The sequence below is a fragment of the Phoca vitulina genome, unplaced genomic scaffold (genome assembly GCF_004348235.1).
Source record: "Phoca vitulina isolate PV1807 unplaced genomic scaffold, GSC_HSeal_1.0 scaffold11, whole genome shotgun sequence".
NCBI lineage: Eukaryota > Metazoa > Chordata > Mammalia > Carnivora > Phocidae > Phoca > Phoca vitulina.
Window position 1 is genome coordinate 7,164,183 of NW_022589714.1, and position 22,557 is coordinate 7,186,739.

Here is a 22,557-nt window from a genome sequence, read left to right on the forward strand (position 1 = left end):
TAGTAATCAAAACAATATGGTACTGGCACAATAAAAATTGACACGTAGATCAATAGAACAAGTAGAAAGCCCAGGAATAAACCCGTGTTTATATGGTCAACTAATCTATGACAAAAGAGGTAGGAATATGCAATGGGGGAAAAAAACAGTCTCTTCAACAAATGGTGCTGGGAAAACTGGATGCAAAAGAATGAACCTGGACCACTGTTTTATACCTTACATGATAATATCTCAAAATGGATTAAAAACCTAAATGTGAGACCTGAAAACATAAAACTGCTGGAAGAAAACATAGGCAGTGATCTTTTTGACATCAGCCTTAGCAACATTTTTCTAGATAGGTCTCTCTAGACAAGGAAAATAAAAGCAAAATTAAACTATTGGGACTACTGTAAAATAAAAAGCTTTTGCACAACAAAGGAAATCATTAATAAAACAAAAAGGCAACCTACTGAGTAGAAGATATTTGCAAATGATATAGATTAATATCCAAAATATATAAGGAACTTACATAACTCAACACCAAAAAAGCAAATAATCCTGTTAAAAAATGGGCAGAGGATCTGAATAGACATTTTTCAAAACAAAACAAAACATAGAGATGGCCAATAGATACATGATAGATGCTCAATGTCACTAATCAATCAGGGAAATGCAAATCCAAACCACAGTGGATATCACCTTACACCTGTCAGAATGGCTAGAATTAAAAAGAGAAGAAATAACAAGTATTGGTAGGATGTGGAGAAAAAGAAACAGTCATGCACTATTGGTGGGACTGAACACTGGTTGAAGCCACTGTGGGAAACAGTATGGAGTTTCCTCAAAAAATTAAAAATAAAAATACCATACAATACAGTAATTCCACTCTCGGGTATTTACCCAAAGAAAACAAAAACACTAATTCGAAAAGAAAGCTGCACCCATATGTTTATTTCAGCATTATTTACAATAGTCAAGATATGGAAGCAAATCAAGGGTCCATTAATAGATGAATAAAGAGGATATGTAATGTATATCTAAATCTATCTATCCATCCATCCAATGGAATATTACTCAGCCATAAAAAAGAATGAGACCTTGTGTTTTGTGGCAACATGGATAGACCTAGAGGATATTATGCTAAGTGAAATGTCAGACAGAAAAAGAGAAATGTCATATTATTTCACTTATCTGTGAAATCTAAAAAACAAACCAAATGAACAAAGAAGCAAACCAAAGACAGACTCTTCAAATACAGAGAACAAACTGGTTGTTGCCAGAGGGGAGGTGGGCGTGGGGATGGGTAAAATAGATAAAGGAGATTAAGAGGTACAAACTTTGAGTTATAAAATAAGTCATGGAGATGAAAAGTACAGCATAAGAAATATAGTCAATAATTTTGTTAATAACATGGTGACAGACGGTGACTACAGTGTGATGAGCACTGAGTAATATATAGAATTGTTGAATCAATGTTGTACACCTGAAAGTAATATAACGTTGTATATTTCAATAAAAAAATTAAAAATTTAAATAACAAGTGCATTTTATATCGCAAACCAAACAGTGATGTGTACATATGTGAATATATACAGACAACTAAAACAGAATATTCAAGAAAAAGAGTTACAATTTCTATGTGCCATGCATTCTGGTATTTCCTATTCATCCCATTTTGTTAAAAATATAATTCCTGTTGCAACCCACAAAACCAATTCCATAACCACTATGGAGTTATCACCTTCAACCTGAAAATTTGCACTGTACAATAAGGTTCTCGATAAAGAGTTCTGTGCAGTGGAGTGCTAGGACGTTAAAGAACAGTTTCCCCAGGGTTGGAGGGGGAGTTCAGCTGCAGTGTTTGCCCACTGCTGTGGTGTAGATATTCCCACCATGACCGCTACCAGCCAGTGATGTGTTTAACAACCAGCTAACAAAATTCCTGAGGATCTAGCAATGGACTCGCATGAGTTGGTACGAGGCAACCCGGCAGACCACTGATTCTAGGAAAACTGGCTACACATAGGAGAAAAATAAGGATTGGACCTCTATATCACACCACATATGAAAATCCATTTCACATGAGCTGAATACCTGAAATGTGAAGAACAAAGTTATGTGTGAACATGAAATGTGAAATGCACAACTTATAAAAGTAAAAAACAAATACAAATTCCTGGGTAGAAAAGGATTTTTTAAGGACATGAAAAATACTACTCAAATTTAGTAGAGGCTTTGAAAACTAAAGGGTAAGACAACCAGGAGACTAACTGCAGGAGATCCTAGGTGGGAGAGAAAAGAGATTGTGTTCTCAGAATCCAGGGGCTCAGGCTGCCCAGCAGTCACTGAAGGGAAAAGGGGCCATTGGGCAGAGTTGCAGCCGTGACGGGGATGGGACAAAGGGAGCTGGGATAGTGAGGGACATAAAGCACTGCTGGAGACCCCACCAGAAGCAGAGTGGATGGGGAGAAAGAGCCTGGCTTCTCCCCTTCAATCTCCTACTTGTGCTTCCCATTTGCTAAATGAAAATGGCAGCCAGTCGGCAAGGGACCTTGGGAAATGTTTTTCAGAGATGAGCTCCCTCCAGGATAGAGGAGGGAAAGGCTGAATAAGGATCTGACAGCAAACAGGTAAATAAATGCCCAACAGGTCAGGGGGTTGCATATTAAAGCTAGACTGAGTCCATTTCATATCCAGCAGATCTGGAATTTTTTTTTTAAGATTTTATTTATCTATTTGTCAGAAAGAGAGAGAGCACAAAGCAGGGAGAGCACCAGGCAGAGGGAGAAGCAGGCCTCCCGCTGAGCAGGGAGCCCAATGCGGGACTCGATCCCAGGACCCTGGGATCATGACCTGAGCTGAAGGCAGATGCTTAACCAACTGAGCCACCCAGGTGCCCCTGGAATACTTCTAAAGTTAGACCATTAAAAAGCATTTTAAGGATATGGATCGAAGACAACTCTCATACTCTGGCAGTGAGCAGGGAAACGGACACAGCTAAGTTTGAAAATGGAGTGTCTTCCTTGGTAAAACTGAAGATGCACACACTTTCTGTGACCTAGAAATTCTACTCCAAGGTATGAATTCCAGAGAAAATGCTCACATTTATGAATAAGGTGACATGTACAAGAATATTAACCATTTGGGGATGGTAAAAACTTGGAAACCAATTAAATGTCTATCAATAAAAGAATGGATTTTTTAAATGTTATAGATTAATACAATAATGGAATACTATGTCATGGTTAAAATGAATGAACTATTTCCACATCCATCAACATGCATTAATCCCCTAAACCATGCTATTAAAACAAAGCAAGTAGGGGCACCTGGATGGCTCAGTCATTAAGCGTCTGCCTTCGGCTCAGGTCATGATCCTGGGGTCCTGAGGTCCTGGGATCAAGCCCCACATGGGGCTCCCTGCTCAGCGGGAAGCCTGCTTCTCCCTCTCCCACTCCCGCTGCTTGTGTTCCCTCTCTCACTGTGTCTCTCTCTGTCAAATAAATAAAATCTTTAAAAAAAAAAAAAAACAAAGCAAGTAGCAGAAGATCACACACAATATTATTCACATGAAGTTTTAAAACATAAGAGATAATTATGTTCCATGGGATATTGTTTGGGATTATGTACATAAATAGCAAAAGTATAAAGACATACATCATTTTTTAAAAGATTTTATTTATTTATTTGAGAGAGAGAGAGAGCACAGAGGGAGAGTGGGAGAGGGAGAAGCAGACTCCCCACTGAGCCGAGAGCTCGATGGGAGGCTCGATTCCAGGACCCTGAGATCATGAGCTGAGCTGAAGGCAGACGCTTAACCATCTGAGCCACCCAAGTGTCCCCGTACATGGGTTTTTTAAAAAATGTATTTTGGATACTAACCCTTTATTGGATACATCATTTGCAAAGGCCTTCTCCCATTCAGTCAGTTGACTTTTAGTTTTGTTGATTGTTTCCTGCACTGTGCAGAAGCTTTTTATTTGATGAAGTACCAATAATTTATTTTTGCTTTTATTTCCCTTGCCTCAGGAGACCTATATAGAAAAATGTTACTGTGACTGATGTCAGAGAAATGACTGCCTGTGCTCTCTTCAAGGATTTTTATGGTTTCAGATCTCACATGTAGGTTTTTAATCCATTGTGGCTTATTTTTGTGTATGGTGTAAAAAAGTGGTCCAGTTTCATTCTTTTGAATGTTACTGTCCAGTTTCCCCAACCATCTATTAAACAAACTGTCCTTTTCTCATTGTATATTCTTTCCTCCTTTGTCAGAGAGTGATTGACCATATAATTGTGGGTTTATTTCTGGGTTTTCTATTCTGGTCCATTGATCTGTGTGTCTCTTTTTGTGCCATACTGTTTTGATTACTACAGCTTTGTAAGATAACTTAAATCTGGAATTGTGATACCTCCACTTTTGTTTTTCTTTTTCAAGATTGCTTTGGCTATTCTGGGTCTTCTGTGGTTCCTTACAAATTGTAAGATTGTTTGTTCTAGTTCTGTCAAAAATGCTGCTGGTATTTTGATAGAGACTGCATTAAATGTGTAGATTGCTTTGGGTAGTGTAGACATTTTAACAATACTGGTTCTTCCAATCCATGAGCATGGAATGTCTTTCCATTTCTTGAGTCATCTTCAATTTCTTTCATCAGTGTCTTATAGTTTTCAGAGTACAGATCTTTCACCTCTTTGGTTAGGTTTATTCCTAAAACAAACCATTCCTGGGATTGTTTTCTTAATGTCTATTTCTGCTGCTTCATTATTAGTGTATAGAAATGCAACAGATTTCTGCATATTGAATTTGTATCCTGCAACTTTACTGAATTCATTTATCAGTTCTAGTGGTTTTTTGATGGTCTTTAGGATTTTCTATATTAATATTTCTATTTTCTATATGTAGCATCGTGTCATCTACAAATAGTGAAAGTTTTACTTCTTCGTTACCAATTTGGATGCCTTTTATTTCTTTTTGTTGTCTGATCACCATGGCTAGGGCTTTCAGTATTATGTTGAATCAAAGTGGTGAGAGTGGACATCCTTGTCTTGTCTTGTTTCTGACAAGAAAGGCTCTCAGTTTTTTACCATGGAGTAGGATGTTGGCTGTGGGTTTTTCATATAAGGCCCCGATGTATGCTCCCTTTAGACCTACTTTGTTGAGGGTTTTTATCATGAATGGATGTTGTATTTTGTCAAATGCTTTTTCTGTATCTACTGAAATCATCATATGATTTTTATCCTTCCTCTTAAAAAATGAGAAGACATGAACGGACATACAGATGGCCAGCCAACAGACCCATGAAAAGATGCTCAACATCATTCATCATCAGAGAAATGCAAACCAAAACTACAATGAGATATCACCTCTCACTTGTCAGAATGGCTAAAATTAGCAACACAAGAAACAAGTGTTGGTGAGGATGTGGAGAAAAAGTAACCCTTGTGCATTATTAGTGGGAATGTTGATTGGTGTAGCCATCGGGCAAAAACAGTATGAAGGTCCCTCAAAAAGTTGAAAATAGAACTACCATACAATTTACCCCCCCAATACAAAAACACTAATTCAAATGGATACATGCACCCCTATGTGTATTGCAGCATTATTTACAATAGCCAAATTATGCAAGCAGCCCATGTGTCCACTGACAGATGAAAGGATAAAGAAGATGTGGTATATATGTGTGTGTGTGTGTATACACACACATATCTATACACAATGGAATATTATTTAGCCATGAAAAATGATGAAATCTTGCCATTTGCAACAACATGGATGGAGCTAGAGAGTATTATGCTAAGTGAAATAAGTCAGAGAAAGACAAATACCATATGATTTCACTCATGTGGAATTTAAGAAACAGAACAAATGAGCAAAGAGAGAGAAAGAGAGAGAAAGAGGCAAGCCAAGAAACAGACTCTTTACTATAGAAAACAAACTGATGGTTACTAGAGGGGAGGTGGGTGGGGGGAGGGGTTAAAGAGGTGAAGGGGATTAAGAATACAGTAATGATGAGCACTGAATAATGTATAGAATTGTAGAATCACTATATTGTACACCAGAAACTAATATAACACTGTATGTTATCTATATGGAATTAAAATCTTAATTTAAAAAAAGACATGCATGGGAAGGATGAATACAAAATTCAGAGTAATAGTAACTCTGGGAGTGGTATAGATGAAAATGGAATCATGGGGTGGTCCCCAGGAATCTCTTCCAACAATATTTAAATGCTTTGTTTCTCAAGCTAGGTGAACAATACTTGCCTGTTCATTACATTTTCTTTCTACCTTTTTGTGTGTCTGATATATTTGATTTTTATTAAAAAGATAAGGAAGCACTGGCATCAAACCCTAATGTTTGTCAAAACTCTGTAACATGTTTATAAGGACTCATCACATACAGCTCGTGCAAGAGATAGCAATGGTTCATAAACTGTCCATTAAGTAATTACTCCCTGTGTTTCTGAACTTGTGAGCTTTCCTCTGAATAGCTCAGCTTCTTTGTTTTGTCAAGTACGTAAAAAGCCAGAAGGATTTTAGATAGTATTGGTGGCTGACATTTATTAAGCACCTACTCTGTACAAGATACAAATCATCCCCTGTGTTATGTGAGACAAACACAGCACCAGGAGGCTAAGTCAGTTTCCCAAACCCAACCAGCCAATCAGGGACAGAGTGGGGTCCAGAGCCTTCTCTATACTTTCCTTTTGCCCCTCCCAGAGTAGCCATTATGTTTCTGTCTCACTTACGAGTAATTTTTAAACAAGTACGGATAAAATAAGTACTCCTCACAGTTTCTAGAACTGACCATAAGGAAAACAAGATTGACAGAGCTTCTGAGAAGTGAGGCCCCCTATCAGACCTCGTTCTGAAGCCCTGAGGTAGCTCCCACCAGTTGCGTGACCTCCGGCGAGCTAATGAGACCACCTGCATTCTAGTCCTGGCTCTACCACTTCCAATTCATAACTTAGCTTCTTTAAGCATCACAAAACCTCATTAAGTTTGTCTGAGTTAAATGAAAACATGCACAGTGCCAGGTCTGTAACTTCCCTGAGACTGTTACCCTCTGGGCAGAGCCCCAATGGTGCCCATCTCTTCCCAAACCCACATCCAGTCACCTCGCATTTGAAACTGACCTTAGCGGAAGGATTTATACCACAGAAATTGGCAATTTCTACATTTCAGGGTTTTTTCTTTGTTTGCTTTGAGACTGGTTGTTAAACATTTACCAGCACCCCTGTGTTGTTGGAAGTTGCTTTGTCAATTGAAAAGCACTATATAAATATTAGCTATTATTATTTAAGATTTCATGACCAACAGAACAAAAAGAACTTTTAAGGGTGAATACACCTCCCACAAGAATATTGTTCTGCATCTCACAGAAAACCTCATGCAGTACACAAATTTAAGGCCTTCCTCTGCACCCCAAGCTGGTACGATGGGGCTCCTGGGACAGAGTGGTCTTTCCAGGGAGTCAGTCCAGCTCAGTGGGGCAGAGCTCCAGGGTTTGGTTATGAGCGAGCTGATGGTATCTGCAATGTTACTTTTGACTCTTGTGTTATGTTTTCTTTTTTAAGATTTTATTCATTTATTTGACAGAGAGAGAGACCACACAAGCAGGGGTAGCAGCCGAGGGAGAGAGAGAAGCAGGCTCTCCACTGAGCAGGGAGCCGGATGTGGGACTCGATCCCAGGACCCTGGGACCATGACCTGAGCTGAAGGCAGATGCCTAACTGACTGAGCCACCCAGGGGCCCCATCTTGTGCTGTGTTCTTCCTGAAACCCCCGTGAGCACAGAGGACCCTGTCTTTGGTTTCCTTTGCCACTCCCTAACTGTGTGAGGGAGAATACCTTCTTCTAAAGGTTTATTGGACAGAATTTCCACTTCATCAAAGGCTTAGGATAATACATTTAAGATTTTAAATTATGAGTATATTTAAAAATGCCACACTTAACATAGGAAAGGTAATGATGAAAATCTAAATGTGTAATGATTTGTGATTTTTTTTTTCTAAATGGCACAAGAATGTGGCTACTCTGAGAACTGCCTTGTGACATTTCTTGTATAAATATTAACTTGCTCAGAAAGTGGAAAATCCTCAGCATGACAAACACCTGAATATATTTTACTAAAATTTTCAGCAGCCTCTTCCCTTAGACATATTTAAAGAGCAATTGCAGAGCAGAATTAAATGCTTTCCTCAGCATGCTCTAAATGAGAGGAAATGGAATTGTAATGAAGTCTATGCAGGCTGCTTCAGCCACCACCACAAATGAAAACACTCCCTTCCCTGTTCTAATCACCACGGGCTGACTTGGCTGATTAGAAATTCCCAACTCAGAACCTAAGCTCTTTGAATTGGAGGAAAAATGTTGCCAGCTCATTTTCAGATTTACCTCCGAGAGTCCAGTTGCTACAAAGCAATGGACAAAATGTACTCCATGTAAATGGTTTGTTCTTCCTAACGGCCAAGCTTACAGGAATCGTGTATGGTTTCTATTTGCCTTCACGGCGGCAGAGTTACGACACTCAATATTTAAAGTGTTTCCCAGTGAAGCAGAATCGCAGGTGCTGAATCATGGCCCTACTTGTCCTCAGCTGCCTGCCCCTCAGCTTGGCCCCTCTAGAATGTTCCCCCAATTCTGCTGCTACAGTTCTCCTCCTAAAATTTCAGGCATTCACAGATCAACTTCACAGCTGCCTCCTGTACTCTTATTTATTTAACGTTTTTATTTTGATCAAATCTCAATGTCTCTAAGCTTGATTTTGCCCTAAGCTCTAATAGCTGTGGGGGCCCGTGTTATTTGCTGTCACGCAGTAGAAGAAAATACTTGCAAAACATATCTGCTAAAAGCTTGTGCATAGGGTACAGAAAGAATGCTTACAACTCAGTAACAAGAAAACAATCCAATTTAAAAATGGGCAGATTTAAACAGACACCCTACAAAAGACAATATACCAATGGCCAATAAGCACATGATAATATGTTCAACATCATTAGACATCAGACAAATGCAAATTGAAACCACAGCAAGATACCACTACACACTACAATTTAAAAGACTAATAATTCAATGTTGGTGAGGACGTAGAATAAACCAGAGTCTCATACAACACTGTATGTAAAATGGCACAAATACTTTGGGGGAGAAAATCCTGGCATTTTCTTAAAAGTTGAAACAATATATTCAAAAACACAATCATCTAGTAAATGGTTGTCTCTACATTAGACATAGAAATATATACAGAATAAAACTTTTTTTTTTTTAAATATTCGAGAGAGAGGGAGAGAGAGGGTGCAAGCAAGGGGAGGGGCAGAAGAGGGAGACAAGCAGACCCCCTTCCCCGCTGAGCGGGGAGCCAGATGAGGGGCTCGATCCCAGGACCCTGAGATCAAAACCTGAGCCGAAATCAAGAGTCAGACGCTTAACTGACTGGGCCACCCAGGCACCCCTAAAACGGGTTTTTTTTTAAGTTAAATATATAGTTACCATGTGACCCAGCAGTTGAACTTCTAGTTACTCATCCAAGTGAAAGTAAAATCCACAGAAAGATCTGGACATGAATTTCTGGGGACGGAGACCGTTCTGGGGAATAGCGAGCGAGCCTCTGTGAGCGACGCCTCATCCTAAGAGCTGAGTGCTTGGGGGAGGGATGGAGGCGGCAGCCTAAGGTGCCCTCGGCTTGCCTCGTAGGGAGCCATTACCTCACCAGGAGGACCCCAAGCTTGGTGTGTTGCCCCCAAGGCAGAGCCTCCACTCCGTGCCTGGTGACTGGGCGGCAGAAGAGAACCTTAACCAGGAAGGAAAACATATTTTTGCATTTTAGACAGATCACCCTAGCACTGATCTGAGGTCTGCCAAACTGGCAACCCGGGGTGAAAAGAACTCACCGTGAAGAGCAAAGCAGAAAAGAAACCAAGAGACTGGGCCTGGTTAAGGTCTTACTTTTCCTTTTTAAGTTCTTAGTCAGAATTTTAAATATTGTAGACCAGAGTCTGGTTCATCTGGCTCATCAGTAGGGAGAGCCCCAAACGGCAAGCTTACGGGGCAAAGGTAGTGGGTCGCAGAGGAAGTTGGAGCCTTTGTCAGCATGATGAAGCTGAGCATTCTGGAATACGGGAGCGCCGCGCACTCCCCTCACATTCTGTCACATTAAGGTAAAAAGTGAGAGCCCATAACAATATCTAGACAGAACACTATGATCTTACCTTGAACAAGTTTCTCTCTGTTCTCTGTAGGCTGTAGAAGGCAGAATGTTTCCCCCTAAATGTCAATGCCCTAACACCTGCAAATTCTGAACATGTTACATTAAATGGCAAAAGACTTTGCAGCCGTAGCAACAGATTTTACGATTGGGAGATTATTCTGGATTATGTGGGCAGGCCCACTTGAATCACGTGAGCCTTTAAAAGCACCAAACTTTCTCCAGCTGGGGCAAAAGATGTAGCGGAAGGGAAAGTGGGTGAGATGTGAAGCCTGAGAGGGACTGGACTGGCCCGGGCTGGAGGGGCCGCATAGACCGCATGAGAAGGAACGTGGGCATCTTTTACAAGCAAAGACTGGCCCCCAGCTGACAGCTGGGAACTCCATCCTACAACTGCAAGGAATTGAATTTGGCCAACAACCTCAATGAGCCTGGAAACACAATCTTTCCCAGAGCCTCCAGGGAAGAGCGCAGCCCAGCGGACAGCCTGATTTCAGCCTTGTGAGGCCTTCAGCAGAGGACCCAGCTGAGGCCCCTTATGCTCAGACTGCTCAGCCATGAAACTGTTCTGGCAGCAATAGAAAACTCATACATAAACACACTTTTTTTTTTAAAGAAGCAAGCAAGCAAAAGTGACTTTGAATATAATTCTCTTTCCTCATTGCAAACATGTGATGTAGGAATCTTGGAGTACTCTGATCAAAAAAAAGTTACAATCTATACTCCCACCGATGCCTCTCAGTATATGGCTGCATACAATGGGAGCCTGAAGCTCTATGTAGGGGATTTTCTCTCCAGGGCCTTCTAGAAGACGAGTGGAGAATGGATTTCAGTGAGATCAAGACTGTAACCAGGATACTGTCCTACTTCAGTTGAGGGATGATAGGGCAGGGCTAGCTGGTATGAAGTCAGGTTGAAGAGCTACCCAGACTGAATGGTTCTGGAAGAGCCGGATAGGTGGAAGGTAGTCCCGGTGATTCTAAGAATGCAAGAGAAGGGGACTTGGGGTGAGAGGCCCACGGTGGGAGCTGAGTATGGGGGAGCTTTGTGGAACATCCACGTGGCATCCAGGAGGTGCCTGGATATGGAAAAGTGAAGCTCAGTGATCCTCAGAGACTCCAATTTGGGAATAGTTAACATATAGGTCCAGAAAATGCTTATGGATTTCCTTTTGCTTTAAAATACAGTAAGAAGAGGAATGAGGAAGAGATACATATAGAGAGTAATAGAGGATTTTGTGTGTTTGAGGTGATTAGAAAAGGACTGGAGAGAAAAAAGTTAGAAAAGATGAGAAAACTGTTGGCTGAGGCGGAACTGATGGATATATTTACTAATAAACTACAAAAAAGGTGTGCCCAGAGTTTGCGATCTCTCTCGGAGGGAGGCAGAAGCTACAGAATGTTCCCGTTCGCCCCCAGTGAGCACTGGCAGCCAGGACAGCTCGGTCCTGCCAGGCCCAGCGAATGATGAGGTGGGCGCAACAGGCCGCAGAAGGAGGCACGGGAGATGGGTCCGCCAGCCATCCGCACACGCGCGGCCTCACCAGCTGGGGGTTTGTCATGTCAGGAAGGTGAATGTTGTGTTCCTCTTGAGAACCGCAAGTGAAGCTTTAGCTATTTCTAACATCATTTTCAGGGAAATTGGAGACTCCTCCTACCCCCCCCTTTCTGTGAAAACAGGGCTGCTTATTGGGTAACATGGAAAAATCTCAGCTCCTGCAGCAGCCACCTGTGCATTCAACAGTTTCCTCATGGAAAGCTCACAGTGACTTTTCTTTTTTTTAATTTTATTATGTTATGTTAATCACCATACATTACATCATTAGTTTTTGATTTGGTGTTCCATGATTCATTGTTTGCATATAACACGCAGTGCTCCATGCAGAACGTGCCCTCTTTAATACCCGTCACCAGGCTAACCCATCTCCCATCCCCCTCCCCTCTAGAACCCTCAGTTTGTTTCTCCATAGTCTCTCATGGTTCGTCTCCCCCTCCAATTTCCCCCCCTTCATTTTTCCCTTCCTGCTATCTTCTTTTTTTTTTTTTTTTAACATATAATGTATTATTTGTTTCAGAGGTACAGGTCTGTGATTCATCAGTCTTACACAATTCACAGCTCTCACCATAGCACATACCCTCCCCAATGTCTATCACCCTGCCACCCCATCCCTCCCAACCCCCCCCGCCACTCCAGCAACCCTCAGTTTGTTTCCTGAGATTAAGAATTCCTCATATCAGTGAGATCAGATGACACATGTCTTTCTTTGATTCCCTGACACAGTAACTTTTCTTGATGTCCTTTGCTAAATCCCAGTCAGGGAAGGTACTTGAAAGCTGCAGGCAGCAGCGGAGGCGGGCCGGGGGGGCGGGGCGGGGAATAAATCGCCCACACAGCACAGCGCAGGAGGGCGCCCTGCTGAACTGCCAGGTGTGCGGGAAACAGCCGGGAAAGGTAGCATTTAGGACACAGTGTGCCTCTAGATGGGCTCAAAAAGAACTACAGTTTAACCCATTCCAAAGCACCAAATGATTATTTTAGGTCATAGGACCAGATGCTACACTTTCATGATTCTTCCTGACACCTCTAATTTTGGCTAGGAATCAAAAGAGTTGTTAAGATTCTCTTCCACTCTCTAACACATCTAATCCAAAACTGCCTATGTGAAGTGTCTCCAGAATCTTATATTGTTGCCTTTTAAATTCCCCTTAGATACAGGGGGGATATTGTTGCACTCAAACACATTTCCACCACAAGAATTAAAAAGTACTTATACTTTTATTCTACTCTGTATCAGTGCCACACACACACACACACACTCACACACTCACACACAAAATGGATCACTTAATAAGTTATAACATTCCATGTTTTAATAGTAATACAAGGACATAAACGATCATTTCCTGAGTTAACAGTGCAATGTAAAATTTAATCTGTATTGCTAATAAGACATTTTACGGCATAGAAATGTGATCAAAATGATCATTTACTTTATCATGTCATAAAACACAAGAGCTTACTGTAGAACAGTGATACACTTTAAATGGTAAGGAAGTTTGTGACTCATCACAAAAGATTCCTGTATGGACTTGTTGCCATGATAGATTCCAGGTCAGAGATCAGTAGTAAAATAAGTTATGGTACAAAATAAAGTCAACAAGTCATCTATACTGAAGAACAGTTGATTTCATTGAAGAAACTGAAACCTGGATTCTAGCTGACCTTTTAGTTAGTATGTACAAAAATGTGCTCTTAAAAAATCCTAAGTAATCACAAATTTAGACAAAACAGTTGAATAAAGGACAATGACAGCTCTTCATTATGCTGTAAAACTATGGATCTCATCTTTGGAAAAGTTCAGATCATGCAGCAACCTGAAAAACAAATACAAAGGACATGTTTCTTTGGGAAAATGTTTAAAAATAAAGAAGATCAAAGTTTACCATCATAAACATAGTATTTTTTCATTTTCCCCGCTTAGCATGTACTTTCTAAAAAAAAAAAAAACCCCACAATTATCACTTCTAAAAAACTAATAATCATTTCTTGATATCATCAAATATCTAGTCAGTGTTCAAATTTTCAATTGTCTAATAGATGCCATAATTTTTAAGTTTGTTTAATGCCAATTTAAAGTCTACCCATTGTGATTGGCTGATGTCTTTTAGGTATCTTTTGAGCTACAATATCCCTTCTCTCTCTTTGTCCTGCAATTTCTTTGTTGACAAAATCAGATTTCTATGTGTTGAGCCTCCCAGAGACTTCATTTTGCTGCATCTTTATGGTGTACTTTATAGCACATAATACCTGACTGCCTCTCTTTTTGAATGCTAACAACCATTGGTGATCTACGTACACATCCATTAGTTCATTAGGGACTAAAGTTGCTGACACCTACTATAATTCTTTACTTATCAGCTAAGGAATTCTATAGAGAAAAACAAACTTCTGCTAATTTATTATGTAGTTACTCAGTAGTATAGCTCATACAGAAAAGGCAGAATAAATGCATGATATTTTCCCCCCTTTATTCACCAGTTTTCAAAGTAAGGAGTTGATCCTCCTAGCATTCTATCTTCATTCTCCTAAACTGAACAAGACAAGCATATGATTCCATATGATTTCACTCATGTGGAGTTTAAGAAACAAAACGAACAAACAAAAAAGAAAAAAAAAAAACAGACTCTTGAATACGAAGAACAAATCAGGGGTTGCCAGTGGGGATGAGATGACATAGATAAAGGGGATCAAGAGTACACTTATTGTGATGAACACTGAGTAATGTACAGAAATGCTGAATCATTATATTGTATGCGTGAAACTAACATAACACTGTATGTTATAAATAACAAAAAATTTTGCTGAAAACAAAAACATTTGTTTAGTACTCACTCTATGTAGTCACTGTGCTAAGATTTCACATGCCTAAACATTATTATTTATTACCTTGTACAGACGAGTGCACTAAAGCTTGGAAAGGTTAAGTAATTGGCTCTAGGACACCCGATTAGTGATTGCAAGATGACTGTGAGTGGTAGAGCTGGGATTCAGATTCAAGTTAGCAGCTTCTAGACATACACACATATTCAGACAAAATAACAGTACGGAATAGGAGCCCCAGGGCCAACTTGGTGCAACAGTCAAGCCTCTCCCTGGCTGAACTCATCCCACCTTTCCAGCCACGCTCACTTGTGGCTTCACACTGGCCACGCCAGTCTCGTCTTTTGAATACCTGCATCCTCAAAGTGTCTGCTGTTCCTCTGCCTACCCTACCCTTCTCCACCTCCTCTGACTGGCAATATTTTGGCCATCACTCAGAGAACAGGTCTTTCTGAGCATGCAGCTCCTCTCTCTCCAATACACTACCCCTAGGTAGAAGTAAATTGCCTCTTCCTGAATTTTCATAACACTTCGTTTTTACCTCTCCTAAGAGTGTTTATGATATTCTGAGTCATATTTTAGTTACCAGTGTGTGCAACTGTTTCCACCACTAGATAGGGTGGGCCTCGAGAGCAGAGACTGTTTTATTTATCTAGGTAATAAACAAGTGGGTATTTAGTAAACGAAAGCACCTTTACTGAGCAAGTAATTATCTTGCTCTTTATATTAAAATAAAATCCATTTCTGAGTCTTTCTCTGTTATCATATCATACAAATTTAACAAATTTTCACCAAATATGGAGAGTATGTTTGATATGGTTATACATACATAGCAGACATGAGATTAACTTTGGAGGGCCTTAGGGAGTGCGCATCACAGAGTCATTTTTCAGGACAGCAAAAACTATGATATAGTAAGAGATCCAAGTAACTGCCAAATAAGAGATACACCACATCCATTAAGATGGTCAAGGCAAGGAAATCAAAGAAATGAGAGTCTTAAATTAGATGTCACAAGGGCAGATGTTATGAATTGCAAGTACAGGCACTCTTCAGAGATATTGTGGATTCAGTTCCAGACCACTGCAATAAAGCAAATATTGCAAGAGGGCAAGTCAAATGAATTTTTTGTTTTCCAATGCATATAAAAGTTATTTTTACACTATAGTCTAGTAAGTGTGCAATGTCATTATGTCTAAAAAAAAAATGCAATGGCATTATGTCTAAAAAAAAATGTAAAAGATCTCTGCCTGCCTTATTTAATTAAACAATACTTTACTGCTAAAAAATGCTAACCATCATCTGAGCTCCCGGCAAGTTGTAATCATTGATTGTAGATCACTGTAACAAATGTAGTAATAATGAAGAAGGGTGAAATATTGTGAGAATTACTAAAATGAGACACAAAGTGAGAAAATGCTGTTGGGAAAATAGCACCGATGGACTTGCTTGATGCAGGGTTGCCACCAACCTTCGATATGTTAAAAAAAAAATGCAGTATCTGCGAAGCACAATCAAGTGAAGAGCAGCACTGAAACGAGGTGTGCCTGTACTGATGTGAATCAGGCTACAGCTCACAAGGCAACTCCATGCAGCATGTTCGAAGGTGAGCAAAAGCAGGGATCCATAGATGATGATCAGTAACACTCCTGAGCAATCCTAGGCAAGCCAGCTAGTGCAGCACGGAAAGATTAGCCCTGAGGTAACGCTGAGAAACTAAAGCTGTAGAGATTATAGTCAATTTTAAAAATGCAGACATACTAGGATCTTGGCTCCCTTCTATTCAATTCCACACACACCGAGGCTCCAGTGTGCAAGGAAGTGGGCTAAGCCTTGCACGGAATGAGAACGAGAAGGAAGAACCCACAAATAGCCCATCATTCATGGGAGAAAACAACCCACTTCTTTAGGAGGCTGGACAAGGGATTCTTCCTCAGTCAGTTAATTGTGCTACGTGGCCTTAAAGACAGTCTCTTTCAATGCTGAAGAGTTTATGATTCCCATTATTTCAAAGGATTATTATGCTGCAATCTATAAAGCAAGCATTAAGATACATCTAAAATAGCAGTGTCAATAAAATTGAAGAATGTAGCTCTTAGCCTTTTTCTTTTTGAAAAAGTATTTTACTTCAAACCATATTGTTAGTCTTCACTATAATTTTAATAGTTTTGTTTTAACTTTGAAAGATTAAGAGTTTAAATTGTAGTATTTTTTAAAAATTTTGAGAGTACTTAAACAAAAGAACATTTCTGAAGGTATTAAAATCCAGAAATACACTTAAATTTAATTAAAATGCTTTTAAAATGCAACATGGAAAGAAACATTTCTCAACGTCTTTATTTATTGAGGTCAATCTTTTTTTTTTTTTAAGATTTTATTTATTTATTTGACACAGAGAGAGAGATAGCAAGAGAGAGAGAAAGAGAGAAAGAGCACAAGCAGGGGGAGCGGCAGGCAGAGGGAGAAGCAGGCTTCCTGCATGAGCAGGGAGCCTGATGCGGGGCTTGATCCCAGGACTCTGGAATCATGACCTGAGCCGAAGGCAGTGGTTTAACCAACTGAGCTACCCAGGCGCCCCGAGGTCAATCTTTTTCTTAATTAAAATTAAAAATAAAAAAGCAAGAGAGAAAACTATCCAGGAAAATGTTAGGTTTAGTCATATATCAAAAACAAAGAAAAACAGGGCATTTAAGGCAGTCATATTTTAAAATCACCTAGACACCCAATAGTGGCTACATTTAACGAAATATTTTATTTTTATTTATTTTATTTTTATTATTTATTTATTTATTTATGTTATGTTATGTTATGTTATGTTATGTCACCATACAGTATATCATTAGTTTTTGATGTAGTGTTCCATGATTCATTGTTTGCATATAACACCTAGCGCTCCATGCAGTATGTGCCCTCCTTAATACCCATCACTGGGCTATTTTAAAGTGTCATTTTAGATTTAAATCAGAGCAAGGTTAATTTCAAATAAGATGAACACCACCACTGATGTTTCATTATCCAGAGTCAACTCTTAGTCTTTGCTTATTTATGTTCCAGCCTCTCCTTCTGTCTTACTGTCTGGTTTTCAATCACTGTAATTTACTAGCTTTTGCCTAGTTGCAGAGAATGAAGAAAAGTCAAAAGCTACAATGAGATGAACAGTGCTTATTAATTCCTATATGTTATAAAGCTTTGGTGGAAGAAGAGGTTGAATCCAATGTCCCACCTAAGATTGTGGCACCAAACTTGTGAATATGTATCCATAGTGCGGGTCATTAGCAGAAATCATCACTCACATCTAACTCCATGCATAAACCTGGCCTCCAACCTCCTTCCTGCATGAAGGTTAAAAACTTTACTATTTTCTTAGGCTGTAACAGACTATTGCAGTGTCGGTTTGTATGAATGGGAAGAACAGAGGGCTAAGTCAATTGCTTTTTATGGAAGATTTGCATAGAGTATTCTTTTCCCTACCACATTGCTACTCACCTTATTCCTTGTTCTGTGAATGGTGTTGGTCCACAAATGCAGATGAGGACTCTGGAGTTGTCTAAACTTCTTTTCAAAAATTGAGAAAGAAGAGCTGGTGAAATGTATCCCCGTTTGCCATTCCATTCAGAAGTAGGTGCTGAGAGAACAAATTCAACATCAAATCTAGAGAAAAGAAATATTTTTTAAAAGTCTATTATTTTAAACATATTATTAGCATGTTTCAAGTTCATGAAAATGTTTTCCTTTTTCCCCCTAGAGAACAATTTAATACATTAAGATTGATACACTTGCTAGAAAAGCACTAGAAAAGATTGGAAGCAAAGATTTAACAAAAACATACAGGTAAATCCATATTTACTAAGGATTAGCTTTTGCTATGGATAAGAAGAGTAATCTGGCATTATTTACTGAATTCACTAGATAGAGAGTTCTAAGGGATCTCAGAGAACTCCACATTTCTATTAATAATCTGCTTGTATAAATCACAGTACAGAGCAATTTAATGACATGTACATTTTAATCTCCAACCCAAACCTCTCCAATGAGTTCCAGACCCAAGAGAGCCTATTTGACTTCTTACTATTGCTGTCTCAACCGCTTCAACCTCAACTTATTACCTCCCTACCCCACACCTGATGTTATCCTTGTGAATGGTGACATAGAACTTGGTTGCCAAAGCCAGGAGCCTGGGATTTATCCTGGGGACCTTTTCTGCGTCACCCCCCATAGGCACACCCTCACCAAACCCTACTTGTCTCAGTCTTCCCATGCTGCCCATCCTCTTTCTTTCTGTCAATGCTTCTACCATGCCCCACTCATCACTTCTTAGCTCAAGCATCATTTCCACAGGGGGAAGCACTGCAGCCCATCAGCCCTTTGTTACAATGTGTTGGAGAAATGTCTTTCTTTCCCTTTTCTTCAGCTTGTAAATATGTGGTCATCAAGATGACTATTCTATGAATGTCCACCTTCCCCGTTAGATCATGAGCTCCATGAGAACAAGGGCCATGTTTGCTTTGGCTGTCAATGCATCCCTAGCAGCCAACACCCAGGAGTCACTCAAGTACTAAGAAACCACACATATGAAAGAAAAAGGAAAGATACAGAATTAAAATGAGAAAGAAGAACATCAAACCAAGTTTCACAATGTAACTACAGGCCATTTTTTCCCCATAGTTCTGTAATCTGTTGAGTGAACTGCTGGTAAAGAATCACAGTAAATAAAAAATTTCATGTTGTACCTGCTCTCCGATGTAGCAAACACAATTCTTACCATTTTTAGTAGCATCAGATCAAATGATTTTCTACCATTTCCAGTGAATAACTGAGATATTTTCTCAAGACTAGCAGAAATGAATCATCCATTAATGTCAATCTTAAGAAAAAGCAGACGTGAACAGTTTCCCTTGTGAGGGCGCCTGGGGGGCCAAGGACCAGAATGGAAACAAGATGGGGTCGGTGCTGCGCCCCTCACATCGCTGTGCTGCAGCCGAGTTATGGTTCCCAAAAACTGGCACGAAGCACAGTGGACCAACTCAGAGTGCCTGCTGGGGGTGAGAAAACCGGTCCTAGCTCTCACCCAGATGCCAGCCTCTAGGTCTTATTTGTCCATTTGTAGGACAAGGTAGGAGAACTCTGTGATCCCTATACTAATACTCTGATTTTATATTTAAGAACCCTGTAGAATTATGTTTATTTCTTACCTCTGAGGCTCCCATGTAGTTTTAGCAGCACTCTAATCTACTCTGTACAAAAGAGCTTCCCCAAAGACTTTCTTTCACTAACTGATTTTTCCTTGCTAGCATGTAAAATTAAGATAGTTTTAGGTAATTCTAGAATATCGTATTTGTTTACTGCTCCATGAGGGCAGGATCCTTGCCTGCCTTATTTAATACTGGACCCAGGCTTGGCTTGAGGTAAGTGTGCAAGAATACCTGATGAATGAATAAAGAAATGTATTTATAAAGAAGCCATACTGATCAAAAATAAAAACTGCACTTAGAAGAACAAAAGTCATATGTTGGCATCTATGAAATCACATTAAAAAATGTACGTGAATTCGTAAGTACATTTTTCTGGGAAGATCCATATAACCTTTGAACAGATTATCAAGGGAGACCCAAAAGCAGGTGCAGAACTACTATCTTAAGACATTTCCAATTACACATAGACAACTGGATAAAATATAGCAACTGCCTTGCTAAATTAAAAATAAAAAAGTGTCTCCTCTGGCTCTATTTCCAACAAGTCTGTCACTGGAACAAAACTGCGAAGATATATAAATCAATAGTGGTGTCCCTCTCATCTGAAAAAATTCATAATTTTCCTTTACTGAGATGTTTAAAAAATAAAGCCTATCATTGGCATACTTTCTGCAGGCATCTACTAAAGGGTGGTAAATAACTGAGATCCTTACATAAATGATGTAAACTTCTCATGCATTTCACATTTATTCACACAATGGTCCCTTGGCCATAACTTTTGGGCACTCAATGGAAAAAGTGAACAGCCACATGGATGCAATTTTTAGGGATATTGTAAAGAGGCTGCTACCTTGCTTATCCCCTTTATAGGACTAGAAGAGCTTACAGTGGAGTAGAAGCCATGCCAAGTTAAGACTCAAGAATAGTTAAAAGAGGGACTCCTTTTTACCCAATCAAGACACAGATGGTTACTATGGAATCCTCTCTTCTGGATTATTCTGAAAGGCCAACTTACCATCTGAAACAATTATAGCCTTGAGGCATAAGGGTAAATGTTCTGAAATTCCTTCCTGCCCTATGATTTCAAAATGCAGGGAAGGACTAGAACTCTTGAACGTTACCTGAAAATAAATTAGGTAATCCATAAAGTGCAAAGCAACAAAAAAAGAGAGTGAAGAGAGAGAAAATAGACCTGCTTCTAGAAAAGGCCTGTGTGTTCTAAATGTCAGTGGAAGTAAATATGCTTGTGAAAAAAGTTCTTTTAGAGTAGACTAATAATGATCTGAGATGACAAATCTTGACATACAAATGTATTCATTCAGTCTAAATCTTGTGCAGAGCCCGCAGTCATCCAACAACCGAGGTCCTCCTCCTTCAGCCAATCAGCTTCTGAAACCTACCTCCTTCACATTTCTTACACACGTCCCCTACCTTCCCATTTTACTGCCACAACTCCACATCAAGCCCTTAGATCTCTTGTCTAAAATACTGCCCTAATGCCCTCAGCCCGAATCTATCTGACACATCACTGCTGTATTAGTTCTCCTAAAAACCCATATCCCATCTCAAAACTTTCTGCTTACAAAGCTTCTGTGATTTGTCACTGCCCAGAGAATAGTATTTCAGGGTATCCAGGGCCTAGATTTCTCTAGATAAAGAAAAATATTAGATTATATGGTATTTGTCTTTCTCTATTTTCTCTATTTTGTTTGCCATTATACAACTCCATCCGTGTTGTTGCAAATGGCAAGATTTCATTCTTTTTTGTGGCTGAATAATATCATATGATTTCACTCATACACAGAATTTAAGAAACAAAACAAATGAGCAAAGGAAAAAAGAAGAGAGAGTGAGGGCGCCTGGGTGGCTCAGTTGGTTAAGCGACTGCCTTCGGCTCAGGTCATGATCCTGGAGTCCCTGGATCGAGTCCCGCATCGGGCTCCCTGCTCAGCAGGGAGTCTGCTTCTCTCTCTGACCCTCCCCCCTCTCATGTACTCGCTCTCTCTCATTCTCTCTCTCTCAAATAAATAAATAAAATCTTTAAAAAAAAAAAAAAAGGTTTTAAAAAAAAAAAAAAGAAGAAGAGAGAGTGAGACGAACCAAGAAGCTAACACTTAACTATAGAGAACAACAGGTGGTTATCAGAGGGGAGGTGGGTGGAGATGGGTGAACTAGGTGATGGGGATTAAGGAGTGCACTTATGATGAGCACTGAGTCATGTACAGAATTGCTGAATCACTATACTCTACACCTGAAACTAACAGAACATGTTAACTATACTGGAATCAAAATTAAAAACTTAATAAAAAATACCAGAAACAGCAAGAAGACTTGCTATTTGCTCACAGGAAAACTCACAAACTAAACTCACAAAATAAACAGCTAGGGATTAAAATTTGATAAAATATATATATTATGGAAACACTTCTCAAAACGAATCTGATGAAATACTAGTGTTCTTCTTGATGTTAATGCTAATCCATGAGAAAAGGTTAACCTATCAAATGAGTTTGGGACTACTGGGTTAAGAAAAGTTAAATAGATTTCTTCAAAATTTCTCAAAACCTTGAATATGCTAATTTCCAGCAAATCTTCAAGAAGGTAATATAGTATACATTCTTTCTCAAACTTTTTATTCACAGAGCCCTTTAAAGGGGAACACATGAATATTTCAAAAAACACATTCCAAGAAACACACCATTTGAGGGACATCTGGGAGGAACAGAGCGCTTAAGGGTCCAGATTAGGGGCCCACATATCTGAGCACACCACAGGCTAGAGAAAAAGGGGCTCGGG

The 22,557-nt window shown here is 39.6% G+C and overlaps 1 protein-coding gene across 7 annotated transcripts in view; it reads right to left on the reverse strand.

Moving 5' to 3' along the window:
• Positions 1–13,037: 13,037 nt before the first annotated feature.
• LOC116635429 (cytochrome b5 reductase 4) overlaps positions 13,038–22,557 on the reverse strand; it is an 88,935-nt gene continuing 79,415 nt past the window's right edge. For 3 of the 7 annotated variants that reach the window (XM_032409357.1, XM_032409356.1, XM_032409351.1), the window contains 2 exons: positions 18,056–18,220; positions 13,038–13,563 (listed from right to left, as the gene is read on the reverse strand). In XM_032409357.1, the coding sequence (XP_032265248.1) occupies positions 13,509–13,563; positions 18,056–18,220 (220 nt within the window). In that variant the 3' untranslated portion in view covers positions 13,038–13,508. Of the gene's footprint in view, positions 13,564–14,498; positions 15,653–18,055; positions 18,221–22,557 lie in introns of those variants that run through there. The other 4 variants (XM_032409354.1, XM_032409355.1, XM_032409353.1 and 1 more) reach the window with 2 other exon arrangements.